At 34.9% G+C, this 14,581-nt stretch overlaps 1 protein-coding gene across 1 annotated transcript in view; it reads left to right on the top strand.

Moving 5' to 3' along the window:
- The window catches only part of HCN1 (hyperpolarization activated cyclic nucleotide gated potassium channel 1), a 372,899-nt gene that overhangs the window by 254,158 nt on the left and 104,160 nt on the right, over positions 1 to 14,581 (top strand). The window contains exon 4 of the mRNA XM_061187769.1: positions 6,571 to 6,789. Coding sequence (XP_061043752.1) covers positions 6,571 to 6,789 — 219 coding nt within the window. The remainder of the gene's footprint in view (positions 1 to 6,570; positions 6,790 to 14,581) is intronic.

Below are 14,581 nucleotides of genomic sequence, written 5' to 3'. Positions count from 1 at the left end.
AAGTCACTATGTTCTCTGCCTCAATGTCAACATTTATCAAGTGATGATAAGAATTGTGTGATGATAAGACTATTCTGACTTAACATAATAATTGGTGCTTTGAACAATTTAGAGCCATGCATGTTGTTTTGATCATACTATTTTTCAAGAATACGCTGTATGTGTGTTTTTATCACAGTCAATCTAAATTTCCTGCTTGCATCTTTTGTTGCTAGGACTGTAATGGTGGGTGGGGATGGTGGGGAGAGCAGGAGGGGATAAAAGACGATGAAGGTAACGGTATAAAATACTGTTCCTCCACTTGGGATTCTTTCAACGACAGCCTCATAATCATGGTTGCCACCTAAATACTCACATACCACTGTGAGGGCTGGGTTGGCTCTTGTACACACAATGTAGAGGAAATTCAGCATCTGAAGAGAATGATACTGGTCTCATGAAATAACAGAAAAGATCCCTCCACCTAATCATTCTCCCCCATAGGAAAAGCCTGTATTGCATGATTCTTTCTATTTTTTTTATAACCCCCTAAGGTATTCTACTATCCTCTTTCTTTTACCATTTCACAAAGACCTGATATACTAAATTCTATAGGTCTTATCTCCTCAAGATTATCTCTTGTTGTTGTTTTATACTTTATACTTTTACGCTATTTTAGCTCTCATTTCACCTCCCTTAAACTTGTAATAGCTTTTAAACTGACTTCTGTATCTATTGTTAAGTCTACCGTCCACACTAGGATTTCTCAACCTCACCACTGTCAGCATTTTGGGCCAGATAATTCTTTGCTGTGGGAGAACTTTGCTGTGAATTGTAGGACATTTAGCAGCTTCACTAGCATCTACCCACTAGATGTTAATAGCTCCTCCCCCAGTTGTAAAAACCAGAAAGGTCTCTCTGTGTTGCCACATGTCCCCTGGGCAGCAAAATCATCCTCAGTGGAGAACCACTGCGCATCAGTGCTTCCTGATCAGTCTCTCTAAAGTATAGTTCAAATCATATCATGCCCTGTTGAAAAACTTCAGAGGCTTCTCATATACTGAAAAAATGTTCTGAACCCTTCAGATCTGGCCATCACTGTGTTTCCTAGTGTATTCCTTATTCTCTTACATATTGTCGCTAAAATTTAGACTGGCTGATCCATGAAAAACTCTTCCGATAGATGATAGAGAGATAGATAGATAGATAGATAGATGATGAATTTTCTGGGTTTGATGACTGTCCTCAACCAGAGTTTTCTCCCAAGTACCGTGTCCCACATCCAGCATCATCTTTCCAGATTTTTTCCTGCTTAAAACATGGTCTTGCTCAAATTTCTTCACATAGTAACTTAGTTTAAACCCCTGTTGGAATTGAGAGGGGTGTTTGATATATATATGTGTATATATATGTGTGTGTGTATATATATATATATATATATATATATAGTCACTGTAATTTAAAACCATATGGTATCAGCATAGAAATAGTCAGGTCAATGGAGCAAAATATTGAGCCCAGAAACAAATACCAATGATATACGAAGACAATATATAACAAAGGAGGCATTTTTCTGTCAGTGGAGATCAGGTTGTTCATTAGTGTGCTGTCTCAAGAGAGAATCCTTTTAGAATGAAAGAAAATGTGAACTTCATTCCATATACCAATGGAAATCACTTAAGTAAAAGACGTAACTATAAGTAAATATAAAAATAACAATCTCAAGAAAAACATTTAGGACATATGAATAATCTCAGATTTAGGGAGTTTTTTAAAACAATACAGGAAATCCAGGAGCTGTCAAGGAAATTACAATTTATTTTTCTACATAAAATGACATGTTTGTATAGCAAAGAGTAAATAAGGCATAAATATTTAATCACATAGTTAAAGAATTGATATCAAGTCTTCAAAATATTACAGTATTACAAAATAATAAGGAGAAATAAGAATTTCATCAGAAATGAGGTTTAGTTGGTTAATAAGTATATGAACATCTTCTCAAATCCCCTAGTCAGGGAAATGCAAATAAGAGTAACAATGGGTAACTATTTCTCACTATAGAAAGTGATGCAGTATATTTTTTCTTGTTTTTGGAAAAGTTACAGTCTTTTGAAAAAGTCTGGCAATATATTTTAAAATCAAATTGAAAACTTTACCTTCTGACCCAATAAACATTTTCCTGGGAATCTGATTGATAGATGTAAGGGTTATATGTATTAGGTTGTTTACTACAGAATAGTTTGTAGTGGAAAAAAACTAGAAAACAATAGGCAAATGGATGAATTAACTATGGCATCAACAAGTTATATGAAGACTAGATTTTTGGAGGGATATTTCTGTGATAAAAGCAATGTGAAGAAAAAAAAAAAATGATATAATCCATTTTTATAGGGAAAAAACCCAGAATCTCAGAATGTGTGTGTGTGTGTGTGTGTGTGTGTGTGTGCATGTAATTATGTCAGCATGGGAAAAGGTACAGAGAAATCTATACCTGATTTTTAGGTGGAGAGAAAGGGAGAGAAATATGGATAAAACAAGAGTAGAAAAGTTTTCCGTGATTTGAAAGGATCATGAAGCATGTGTGATATAAATTTATTTTAACTCGTTTAAGAGAGTATGCCTGCTGTGTGTGCCTAAGGAGATAAATGAAAATGAACATAAATACACATTCTTATTTAAAATAGTTTGGCTACTATCTAACTGCATTATTTTGTGAAATAATACTCCAGCTCCACATGCTGCTTCCCCTCAAAACTAAACAATATGAACAGAATTAAAGTGCAATCTCCACTGGACATCCCATTGGACTTTTGAATGATTTGCATTATATCTAATTTCATCAACATGAACAACATGCTTTTTCTATACCCCTGTATAAAGGAAGGAAATCTTGCATTAGATTTAACATCATAATCAAAATTTATTTATTCACTCTTTCTTTTGACAATAATAAAAGTGTTGAGTGTCTCCATTGAATCATGCAGTTTAGACTCTAGAACATGATCAATGTGTCATGGCTGTGCCCTAATCTATGAGGAGATGCAGGCGCATGAGAAGATCATCATATACGGGATAGAAGTCACCACGATCTGTGAATACCTGGAGTTCTCTAGGAGCCCCAAAGAGATTTAAAGCCAGAAAGAAATTAATCAAGCTTGTTTTCTTTCTATCCATTCTTTGAATGGATCATAGGGATAAAAGACTTTTTGTTTATTTTATAGTATGGTTTGTAATGAATCCAATTTTAGTATTATCAGTATGTTATTGAGTTGGATTTCAAGAATTAAATATCATTTTAAATAACATGTACATTCAAAATTTTTATAGAACACATTGCTTGTTAATTAAGTATTCCACTTCTTGTTCATGGAACATCTAGAATTTGGGGAACCTTAAGTGTATTCCTGAAAGTAATTTTATATATATATATATATACACACACATATGAACTCTGTTCATTCCCCAAAATTAAAACTGTGCATGGGTTCATTATACAATTTGCATTGTATAATATAATATACAAATAATTTTCTTTCTTTAAAATTAAATTTTATTTTATAGTTCTCTCTCTCTGGATAGTTTACTGTGGCAGCATGCCTTTGTTATATAAAAAAATAAAATAAATTTCACTTTAAGAACCTTAACTCTTCCAACTAAAAGAGACTAGTTCGTTTTCATTTGTCAGCAGCCACATGCTGTTCCAAAGTTTATGAGGTTGGGTTTTTAAACCTTATCATGTTCTATTTTAATCTATAAATTTGATTTTAGGAAGCCCTATTAAAACAATGAACAAAAATATCCATATAGATTCAATATATTTCTTAAATTTATGATAATTTAAGAGTTAATTTGACAGAGGCAGGGATGGCTTCATGGGTATGTGGTGTATGACCTGGCTGTTGCAAAGGGACCTTCTTTGGGAAGGACCCTGTGCTTGGATTAAGGCTCTGCTACAGCCATCTTGAAATTCACAATAATGTGATCTTTGAATTTATGTTTTGTATGTGAAGTCCACTGGGACAACAAAGCATGAATATGAGCATCGGAGCTGCAAGGTGGCAGCTGTGCATACACAGGTCCAGGCCTGAGGGCACAGCAGGAAGTACAGAAGCCAAGCAACGGGCCAGGCAGCAAGGCACACATATGCACGCCTCAGCAGTCTGGAGTGCTATATGTCCCCAGTGTGGCCAAGCCAGAACTGGGCTCAGGTTAGCAGTGGCAAAGGCAGCAGCAGTGTGACATAGGAGTGGCTTCCCATGCCAGCAAGGATAGGACCATGGTAAGAGCCACCTGCCTATCAGTCCCAGGAGCCCATCTCCAAAGAATCTACACAAATATTTAAACTCTTGCCTAAGTTCCAAGACAGAACCTGTGGAGCTCAAGCAATAAACTTTATCAATAAATTATTACAAAATAAAGGAGTTCACATGGCCATTGAAATAAAGGTTATCAGGGAGTTATTAGAATTCTTGAGTTTGAAATGTCCAGATCTGAAAAATCCTGCAACATTGCAAAGCAAATATACACAAGCCTAGAAATACGGATTAAATTTACAGATCATCACATATAATGGAAAATAACACTATTTTCATATGAAATTTTAAATAAGCCAGTTATTAACAAGAAAGACAATTTTTAAATTAAATTTTCCTTGTAATTGAAAATACAGGAATAGTATACATAAACAGGCATTATGGATTATATAAAAATCATGAAACTACTTTTGGTTTCTTGTATGACCTGGGAAAGTTATAGGAAATGTCAGAGGAAATATTAAACTATCATTGCATACACTTACATTTAACATTAAATTCAGTATAAAAGCAGTGTAAAGGTTCTGTGTTGTGATGGAATTGTTCTGTATCTTGACGGTGATGATGAATACAGGAACCTACACATGTAATAAAATTGCATAAAACTAAATACACAAATGAGTACACATTTAGTGAAATATGAATGAGATCAGTGGATTGTATCCATGTCAATTTCCTGTTGTAACATTGCACTATAGTTTGCAAGATGTCACCATTCAGGGAAACTGACGAAGGGTACATGAGATATTTCTCTATTATTTCTTACAATTTCCATGTTAATCTATAGTTATTTTAAAATAAAAACTGTAATTTAAAAAATCACATTCAGTTTCATGAATGTGATTTATATGAAGAGTTCAATCCTTATTAAAAATTATTCCATGAGAATTATCAGCTCCAGATGTACTAAAATTTATATATTAAAATAATTTATCAAAAATTTATCCTAATGTTGTCCCAGGCTATAAAATACTCTTAATAGTTCCAGTAACAGTTGCATCAACAGAAAGATCTTCCTCAAAATTACAAATGTATCAGAAATTATTTGTGATCTTGCATTAGCCAAAAGCAACATGTCATTTTCAATTTTATCATTGAAGATGAAATTATTAATTGTATAAGTTTTGATGACCTAAGGAATGAATTTGTCAGAAAATTGAGCCAGAAGAATTGTATGACCAATCAAGATATCACAATAGTATAGTAGTATTACTTGTATTTTATATAATTATGACAGCAAAATTTCATTTTTTGAAATGTGTAAATTTGTGTTGTTACTCAACTAGCACTATTATCCTAAGTTTTATAAATAATAAAATATTTTAAGGAAAAGTCTTTATATATTATTATCTTTAACAGTATCCTTTTTCCCTACATTTTGCACTAAAGGGCTTCAGATTTTTATTTTTCACTGAGTCTCATAAATTATGTACATCCTGGACTAGGGAGTTTGAGACAAATTGATCAAAAAAGTCCTTTAAATTTTATCAGACACTATATAAGACATATTGAACAGCTTAGTTTTGTAGAATTGAGCTTAGAATCAAGTTTTGAAATGATATCAGAAATTGCATCTAATAACTAATCTCTGAAGTCAGGGTTGTTTTTCAGAGTGTCTGCCAAGATATTATTTTGCTTATTTTATTCTATTTTATTTTATTATTTTATAGAAAGCCAACAAGATTCATCCATCAACAACCCTGACATTTGAATTTCAATAAACATTACTCACATTACTCAGAGAAGGCTTCAAGGAAGTCTTTTCATTTATCAGATCTGTATTTCCAAATTATGTTTATTTTTCATTTAAGACATATAGGACTAAGGACTACACAAGTATACCATTTGGAATTTCAAAATCTAACATCATAGTTTTGATAAAAATTCCTATACTTAGGCCTATCTGCTTCACATCTATCTGCAGCATTTCTCAGCTTGCAAATGTATTGCTAGAGAATGACCAGATTTCCTGGAAACTTTCAACTGAGCTCATCAGAGTTCATTCATTATCCCAAAAAGAATGTTTAGTTTTTAAAACAACACATCAAAAACTGACTAGGATTGTGTATTATAACAGTAGACTATTTCTATTTCATTTTGCTGGGCAAGCGTTGAAAAACATCGTCATTTGATTAGCTACTGGGGAGAAGTACCCGTGTAAATGCTCCATTACAAGCATGTTATAATGCTTCTGTGTACAGGTCATACTGTTTCATGGTTTTTCTTCTGCGATCCTAATGGTTCAGTCTACTTCCTCTTTTCTCTTCTGTTGCAGAATGACTCTTGGGGAAAGCAGTATTCATACGCACTCTTCAAAGCGATGAGTCACATGCTGTGCATCGGGTACGGAGCCCAGGCCCCCGTGAGCATGTCTGACCTCTGGATCACCATGCTGAGCATGATCGTGGGGGCCACCTGCTACGCCATGTTTGTTGGCCACGCCACAGCTCTAATCCAGTCTTTGGATTCTTCAAGGCGGCAATATCAAGAGAAGGTAATTTGTTTTATCTCTAATACGTTCGATCAGCTAGTTTGTAAACTTAATTGTGTTCAGATAACTAAACTATGCCCTCTATCAAAACTGCAATGAGATAAAATGTTTAAAGGAGGAAAACACAATCTCTTTCCATATTTTGAAGTTTCTTTAAGGTGGTCCTCGTAGCTTTTGTTTCCAATTTCTCTCTTAAATAATACATTTTTTTTTTTTAAAAATCTGAATTTTCACTCACAGAAAAAAAGTTACCTGTTTCAAAATGTATGAAGCTAATTTAAAGTATTATCATGGTTCATGTTCTATAATTTTTCGACAGTTAAGATAATATAAAGACTTCTCTTATACAGTTAGAAAAATATGTTGTTAGCTGATTAAATTCAGACAGGCAGCCATTGCACATCTCTCTGTGCCTCTCTGCATGTTACTATCATAATTTATATTAAGTCCATATGCATAGCTGAACATATGTTGCCCTTCTAGCTAGATAAGTCACCACACACCCTCTTTAAAATGCATATTAACAGCTGCTATCATACATTCACACGCACAATATGTTAATTAAAATGATTGGTGCTCTAAACTTTTCTCAAAAGAGAGACAAAAAGTAAATTTGTTCACTGATTTATTCATCGGATTTTTTTAATATGCTGAATTACTTTGGTTGGGACTAGACCTTGGATAATCAGCCAGTACTTATATTCTTCACCAAATATCAGTAACTTTCTGACAGATAAGAATGTTTTATAACTGAAGGAAGACTTTCTAATGTGGGAGCTCTGTTGAACATGACAGAATATATAATATGCACCTTGCCAAAGAACATATCTGAAAGTAATGGTTAAAATAGTTCTAGAATACGTCTCCTGGTGAGTGATAACAGCTTAGACTCATAATTACTCACAAAACAGCCAAAGATCTTTCATTTGTGGCTTTATTTACAGAAGTTTTCAACACTTTCATCACACAGTAGGAAAAAAGGGAACCTAGATACTTTATTTCCCTTGAATTTAATTACGCTGCCACCAACTATTACAGTGAGCAAGCTGATGTTTTACTACTGAAGTAATGAAAAGATGAACCACCAAAATTGCTTCAAGGTTCATTTTAAAATAAGGCCTCCAATTAAACTGCAAAGAACAAAGCACATAGTAAGGGGAAAGAAACTTCATACAATGGTGATTTTGAGTAAAAATTATATGCTCAATAGAATTTGGGCTAAATTTATGGGGATTTGAGATAAGACTACATATATGTTTCTGTTACACTATTTCTTTTTCCCTTTCAGTGGGTATTGCTTTTCATAAAAATGCTCTTTCCCACTTCCTTTTTGCCTACATCATTGCTACATATTTTCTTAAAAATAAACAAATCTTTAATTTCTAGGATTGCGTTTATTAGCATTGTATTGTCTATTAAGTCAATTCACCATTTTTATGTTTTTAGACCTGCTCTATAAGCCACGTTTAACTTGGCAACCCAATTTATTCAACTATGTAGTCATAAACGTTTATAGGCAAATATGTTATGATGTTTTTCATAATTCAAGTCATCAAATTCTTGATCTTACAAGTGCTTAATAGACGGCAAGGATACTGGGGTAACTTTTTGTTACTTTCTGACATTTGAAGCAATTTAGTCAGGAATAGCTGATTAAAGAAATATAATTTTTTTGGTCTCCAAACCAAGATCTGTCAAGAAGTTTGGTTCTAGAATACCGTTCCCATTTTCTACTCAGCATAATTTAGGTCTTAAAGACATTGTGTTTCTTTTTAAAATTTATACTTTCATGAACAATAAATGTCTTATTTTCAATTCAGTCTTATAGAATTGTTCTGCATAATGTATGATTGGCTTGCAGTTTCCTTTGTGATTTGGCCACTTTGGGGTTTTTTTTAGGTAAAATACTCATAATAGAGAATTCACCAGTAACTGTTTTAAAGTGTACAGTTCAATGGCATTCAGTCCATTCATAATGTTGTGCAACCAGCACCACTATCTAGTTGTAAGACATTTTCATCCTTTAAGCGTTAAGCAGTCACTCCCCATTTTCCCCTCCCCCATCCCAAGGCAACTACTAGTCTGCTTTCTTTCTATTGATTTCCCTATTCTGTATATTTCATATAAATACAATCATATAATATGTGACCTTTTAAAATATTTTTGAGGCTCATCCAGTTTGTATCATGTATCAGTGCTTCATTCCTTTTTACAGCTGATTAATGTTCCATTAATTAGTTAATTAATGTTTTGTTTATCCATTTATAAGTTGATGGATTTTGAGTTGTTTCTACCTTTGGCTACTGTGAATAGTGCTGCTGTTAACATTCATGTACAAGTATTTATTTGAGTACCTATTTTCATTCCTTTAGGTGTATACCTAGGAGTGGAATTGCTGGGTCATATAATAATTCTAGGTTTAACTTTTTGAGGAACTGATTAATTATTTTTGTAGTTAGCATTTGTCTTTAGGTATTGGAAATATCTGCCGTGGATACCTGCAAAATTAATAGTGATACTACTTTCACTGCCATGTATCCAGTAACATATTTTTGATGCAAAAGAAGCGAGCTGTAACCAATAGCTATTATAGTAGCCTTTCAGAATGTGTTGGTCTTCAACCACCTAATCTGGCTCCAGAATTCATTCCTCTCCATCACTTACCATACTCTTTGTCTCAGATGAACATATTTTTAAGTCTAGTCTGCTACAAGTCAACTAGCCCACTGTTTTAGTTTGTAATCTCAGAGTCATTTAATTCTTCCTTCCCAGGGAACATCTCTTCAATCTGGATCCCCCAAGTTTAAGTAGTTCTATAATCCCGAGCAGTAGAATAAGGTCCTCTGATTATGAGATCCTAATCTACACAATATACCAGTGCTGGTAATCTGACAGGGTTATAGTGTCGATCATCCTCATTGTTATTATTATTATTATTTTCTCTCTTGACCAAAAAAATGTGTGATGATCTTTATATTGTCACATTGCAGGTTAAACTTGGACTTGAAGCGCATTGTATGCTGCTCATTTCATGAGCTATCACATTTTGTATTCTTTTACATTTCAGACAGCTGTATTTCCCCCTTCTCTTAGGTATAGACTTTATGGTGTAAAATGGGTAGTATTTAAAATGTGCCTCTCCTGAGGCTCTGCTCTGGATTACCAGCAGTCGCATAGTTTCTGTTACTGGTTACTGAACAAGCTCAACTTTGAAATATCCAAACACAGTGGTTTGGTTTTGTTTTGTTATATTTATCTCCAGTTACTGTTTTTATTTAGTGAGGTTCATCGTTCCCGGGCAAATTAAATCTTTCCGCATCCCCACCCAGGACTTTCTGGGGCTGGAAGAGCCAAGAGTGAGGAAGCTGGGCTTGCTCTGTAGGCTCACCTCTCTCTTCTATTACAAGCCTACTAGGAGCTGCTGTTATGTCTTCTCATCAAGGTGGAAGATAGCAGTGAGGAGGGAAGGGAAGAGGCAGTTTGAATGCACCTGCTAGAGCTGTTAAACTAGTGTCCCTGGGTGGGTCTGGCAGATAATTAAAACTGGCACTTTCTTTGAGAGATCCTTTGGGCATTTTAGGTGAGCCCCATTGAGTCCCTCTCCTGCACTTCCCTAGAAGAGGCCCTGAGAATTTGCCAGTCATCTGCAGCCTCTTTCTGCTGAGGGCTCCTTGCTCTGCCAATGGGCGCTCTTGGACGGGACCGAAGATGTAATGCTGGCCCTCCTATATCACTCAGGTCTGGTCCACAGAGAAGCCCTCGTGCATCCCTCTCTTAGCCCATCTCTCAGCACTGCTGCCTCCTCCACCAAAGCAATGAAGAGCCTGTGCCTAGCCTTCTTCAATTCCTTGGCAGGAGTCAGGCCCCAGTGTCCACAGGCTATTTACATGTTTTCGGAGGTGAATCAGACCCCAGACTCACGTCTCTCAACTAGTGAGCTTACTTCAAAAATCCCCAAGTGATTTTCTTGAAGCTCCCCCGACAGGTCAAGTTTTAGAAGATAGCCTCCCCTATCCCAAAGCGGGCTGGGAAAGGGACTCAGAGAAGAGCAATCATTTCTCTTCAAAGAAATCGGTTCCCTATCGTTGTCAGGAAAATTCTCACTCTACTCTCTGACCTCTGTAGACCTCCAGAAGTCTTGATCTCTGGATCATCGTTTACAATTGTAAACCCATGTAGGAGAGAGGAGCCTCTTACATAACCACCATTCTGATATCTCAGATGAGCAGTTCAGTGAACATGAGGAAGGAAGAGTAAGTCCTAGTCTAGCAGCTTTTTAGACCTTTTTTTAAATCTCAGCTCTTCTCAAAGCCTCTTCCACAGATAATGGAAATAAATCATAAACATACACATATGTATACATATATACTACACATGTATATATATGGTTTATTGTTGAATTACATATATAATTGTTCCCTGGTCAAATAAGTTTGGAAATGTTGATTGAAACAATGAATTGAAAAGGTTTTTGCTATAAATGTGTGTGCCCTGAACATTGAACATTTTGTCTCTGCCCTCTATGCCAAACCCCCATGTATTTTAGGTGATTAATGCACACTTTGGGAGATACCTATCTAGAAATACTCCTCACAGTGACCATTCCTTTTTTCTAAACTGACCTTGGGTAGTTACTACGTTCTCTAGATATATCCACAGTTCATCTAGTCTTGAAATGAAACTGCTTTAGATCACTGTATCTTTATACTATTGTGTCTTAGTCCTTACACTTGGGCACCCCTGGGAAGCCTACTATTATTTCTAAACTTGTCACTCTCTTTCCTGTCAAATAATTATAGTAATAGCAGCTTTTAGGTGTTCAATTTTCCTTCTGTAATAAGCAAGAATTTTAACACAAAACACATTATGAATTTAGAGTAAGAAGTTTTCAACTCACCTTGGTGTACCTGATGTACATGAATGATTTTTAGTGTGAAATTTGAACATGACAAATATTTAATTGTATGAGGAAATGATCAAATTGAAATAACTTTATACACTGAATAGCTTCTGAATCCAGGAAGCAGAGTGTATATAAATCTAAGGCAGGTGCAGGAATGATTTGTTTAAATAGACTGTGCTTTCTAGTGATAGGGCACAAGGCGGTGAGCCAGTGCTGCCCTGGGCTTCAAATATTGATTATGTTGCCTAAAATTGTAAAAACTACTGATTCTTCATTTAATAATGATAAATTGAAATTCTAAATTTATCCAAATGGAGAAAATTTTATCATGTTGGCAAGTGTTTATATGATGTCCATTAAAATCCCTTTGGAATAAGGAGGTACAGTTTAATGTAACTAGTCTCTCAACCATACAGGTGAGTTATATGTAATCCTGCATGAAACCATATTGAGTTATACAATTTTATGTAATCATATGAAATACATTATATCCTAAGCCAAGTCAGTTCAGACAAATATTATTTCTTTGGTTTTAATTCATAATCCATAGATACTTATTCTTTCCTTGTAAAGGAAGGGCTATAGTCAGGACTGTCATATAAATTTCTTATTCCCCAGAAATATTTTTAATCAGTCTAATCTTCCAAATTTGTATAAGGCAAGGTTATGACCAGAGACAAAAGACTGGACACTAAGACCTGCTCTCATTTTCAAGCTACTTAAATCCCATTTGCAAGAAAGCAAATTTCAGGTCATTTAAAATAAAGTGATTATGGCTAATATATATACTTTCATGGTAATATGCCCTTCAAAATGAGTTTGGTTGGAGGAGGAATGATGCCAAACCAACTTTTAAACTCTTATGGATCTTAAGGCCAAATCTCTCTTCCAGCCACGTAATTATTGTTCTCGCAACAAACCAAATGATTCTGACCTGCCTCCAGCACCTTTCATCCTCCCCCCTTACATACTTTAACCCCTTTTACTGTTTACACAGGTTTTGCCCTTCCCTTTGGAAGACTGTGACACCTTCCCTGATTATCCCAAGCTATAATAATCTGTTTATTGTGTATATTCTATCTGTTCAGAGGGAATATAACACCATGATGGGAAGACCTGTGTCTTTGTTATTGTGTATTTCAGCCACACACATAGAAGCCTCAGTGCTGCGATGCTCAGAGGGAACAGTGAGGATTAAGAATACTTACAGGTGTCCAGCCTTTTTTCTAGCACATAAATGGGAATAAGAGTTCATCCTTTGAACTTTTCTGAATTCTGTCACTTGAATATACGTGAGAGCATCTTTTTAAAAGTGTTTATCCTGTTGTTTATTTACATGTATGTAAACATATTGCCTCAGGTGTTATAGCAGGTACAGATTTATGTATGTATGTATGCATTTAGCTCAAACACAGATCACTTTTTGGAAACTAAATTTTCAGTATGCTTTCCCTTCTGGAATTCTGAGATTGACTTCCTGTAAGTAAAAGATATATTATCAAAATGTCTTTTATCAGGGTTGAAGCCATTTCTTAGTTGCTGGGTTGATCAGGAATGTGTTCTGCTTTAGGGCATGATGGAACCCTTTGTTCCAAAAAGCAAGATGGGAGAGATTGTCAATGCAATTCTGAGTCTTCAATTTAAAAAAAGCATTCTATGACCAGACCAATGGCAGATCAAAGGGGAAATTTTTGGAGTAATGGTTCATTGGCCATGATGGTTTACAAATAATACTATTATTCAGTTAAAAAGAAAAAAAAATGTTACATCCTATTTTGCAACCCATCTTCATTATATCAAGAAGTTAGTCAGTTGAGCTTCTAATTTGGTTTAATAGTTTTGTAGGCTATAATAATATTTGTCTTCAGAAAACAAAGGGACTTTGAAGTTATAATGATCTTGAACTTGGAAAATCATATCAACCCAGTATTTAAAAGAAAACTGACCTGATGTCCTCATTTTCACTGAGCACATTCTTAGTGGGAAGAGGTAGCTCTAAAATCAATGTGCATTCAGCAAAATGTTTCATGGGTTTTCTTCGTTATTAGTAAATGCCTTCTTCCTTCCTTTGCAAATGAGAATGCCATGAGCAAAACTCCCACATGGTTCCTTAATTAGTTGGAAAGATTTCCAATTCGGCTATACTATATACTTTTGCTTCCCAGGAGCTGAATTTTACATACTCTGGTATGTTAAAGTGGTAGTACTGCCAAACATTCTCAGGCCAGGGCAACCTCAGACTGGGAATATCTGCGAGATTTTCTCATAGAAAAATAGCAGTGCCATAGCCCTTGGGTTAGCTTCATGTGGCCACTTGAGCTGCTAACAAATTGGGCTCCTGGCAGAATAATACTTTACGTGATCAGCTTGGAAAAGTATTATTACATTAACTAAGTACTGTTATAGAGATAGGTACAAGTAAAGGGAGGGAGCTTGAGGCTGTTAATTTAACCAAGGAGAAAAACAGAATTTTGCCTATTATAAATCTCTTATACTAACGATTTTCAATCTTTGTATTTTAATATATCCCAGTGGTATCCCTTTCACTCGGTGATACTTTCCGTACCAAAACTCAGTGGTATATGCTGAAATTTCTGCTTCTTTGTTGTGGGTATTCATGGTTTCAGGACTGTACGAGTTGCTAAAGATTTGTCCTCACCAATCCTTCTTTAGTTCTTTGCAGTTTACATTTATCATTGACAGCACATCTGATACCTGCTTCTAATGGCTCTAAAGTAGAGTTGTATTTTCTACTATTTTCTTTTATTGGTTGATGTATGGATATAATTTTTTAGAAATGTTTGAATTTTCATTTGAATGTCCTCCTTGAAGTTCTTTTTCAAGTGTTCTGCTGTATAGTATTTGTGTCCCTTATATGTCATAAGACATAAA

The sequence above is a fragment of the Eubalaena glacialis genome, chromosome 4 (assembly GCF_028564815.1).
Source record: "Eubalaena glacialis isolate mEubGla1 chromosome 4, mEubGla1.1.hap2.+ XY, whole genome shotgun sequence".
NCBI lineage: Eukaryota > Metazoa > Chordata > Mammalia > Artiodactyla > Balaenidae > Eubalaena > Eubalaena glacialis.
This window is presented reverse-complemented; position numbering and strand designations above follow the sequence as displayed.